The following is a 1,144-nucleotide window of genomic DNA, read 5'->3' as shown; positions in this document are numbered from 1 at the left end:
ATTTTCCAGGAAATGCAACAGCGCGTGCAGCAGCTAGTTGAGACCTGCAGCTACTCATCCCTGCAAAGCAAGATCAATACTCTCGCACGAGCACTCGGCGACCACTTTAGTCATTAATCCAGATCTAGGAGGGCTTGGTCACCAATAAGCGACCGACGGCTACCTCAGTGGTAAGAAAGTGGTGAAATGAGCAAGGAACTTCGACATTATCGACCCAGTGATTCAAGGAATACACTTCCTTTAACAGTTCATCGTTAACAATGATAACCTGGCTATCCCCAGTAAAAGAAACCACGGGACACCAATTGAGCTTCGCACACCGGTTACTTTATACTTCTTCGGTGTAATATAGCAATGACACTGCGTACTCGCCATATCTGAACATCAATCAGTCAGACAAAAAGAGAACGCACGACCTACAGCTTAGACGTCGATCGCACCACCGTGGCCGATATGATGCCATGTGGCTCGTCTGTCGGCAGGAACACCTCGCCGTGGGGGTGGATGTTCTTGCAGCCAAAGCGAGACAGGTCAATGGGATTGTTGTGGATGTTGGGCATCGTGATCTTGATATCCTTAACATACGGGCATCTCTCCAGCACAGCCTCGCCCATTTTGTACAGCGTAAACTGCACAGCAGGACTGGGCACGCCAACATCAGCTGGGCCTGCGAAGGTCGCGAGTAGTACGTTCTTGATCTCCGCAGATCTGGCGATGAAGTCTCCGCCGATGGCATCGGAAGTGTAGTTCCACGTGGCCATGACACACGTGCTGACGAGGCGGTCGGGTACGTCAGGCAGCGTCGTGTACGCATCACGGAAGAAGTCAACAAAAGAACTCTGCGTGGTTTTTAGCACTTTAAGGCCATCCACACCGCCTTGCACCGTCACTTCCGGGGCGCCATGCGTCGAGTTGCGAGCCACCACACTGCGGATAGGAAGAAGGGAAAAGAGCAACACGTGACAGTTAGTACATGCAGCTCGGCAACAAGTTATTGAGACCGACGTACTAGGCGGTGGAGAATCCGGAACTGGCACTGACAAAGGCGTGATGATGCGGACGTGTCTTACCCTTTGAGTCGGGCACCACCACGCGCTCCCACGGCGTCTCGATGAGCTTCACCTTGGCCACGCTGATCTGGTAA

At 52.6% G+C, this 1,144-nt stretch overlaps 1 protein-coding gene across 1 annotated transcript; it reads right to left on the bottom strand.

The window, feature by feature from the left end:
- Positions 1-50: 50 nt before the first annotated feature.
- On the bottom strand, positions 51-761 carry PITG_18410 (uncharacterized protein; the record flags this gene model as incomplete). Its single annotated transcript, XM_002896299.1, has 2 exons — positions 51-60; positions 421-761. The coding sequence occupies 2 exons, from the start codon at positions 759-761 to the stop codon at positions 51-53; spliced, it is 351 nt and encodes a 116-aa protein (XP_002896345.1).
- Positions 762-1,144: the final 383 nt, after the last annotated feature.

This window comes from Phytophthora infestans, genomic scaffold, assembly GCF_000142945.1.
Source record: "Phytophthora infestans T30-4 supercont1.62 genomic scaffold, whole genome shotgun sequence".
In the NCBI taxonomy this organism is placed as follows: Eukaryota; Oomycota; class Peronosporomycetes; order Peronosporales; family Peronosporaceae; genus Phytophthora; species Phytophthora infestans.
Note: the sequence above shows the minus strand (reverse complement) of the source record. Positions and strands in the feature narration are given on the sequence as shown.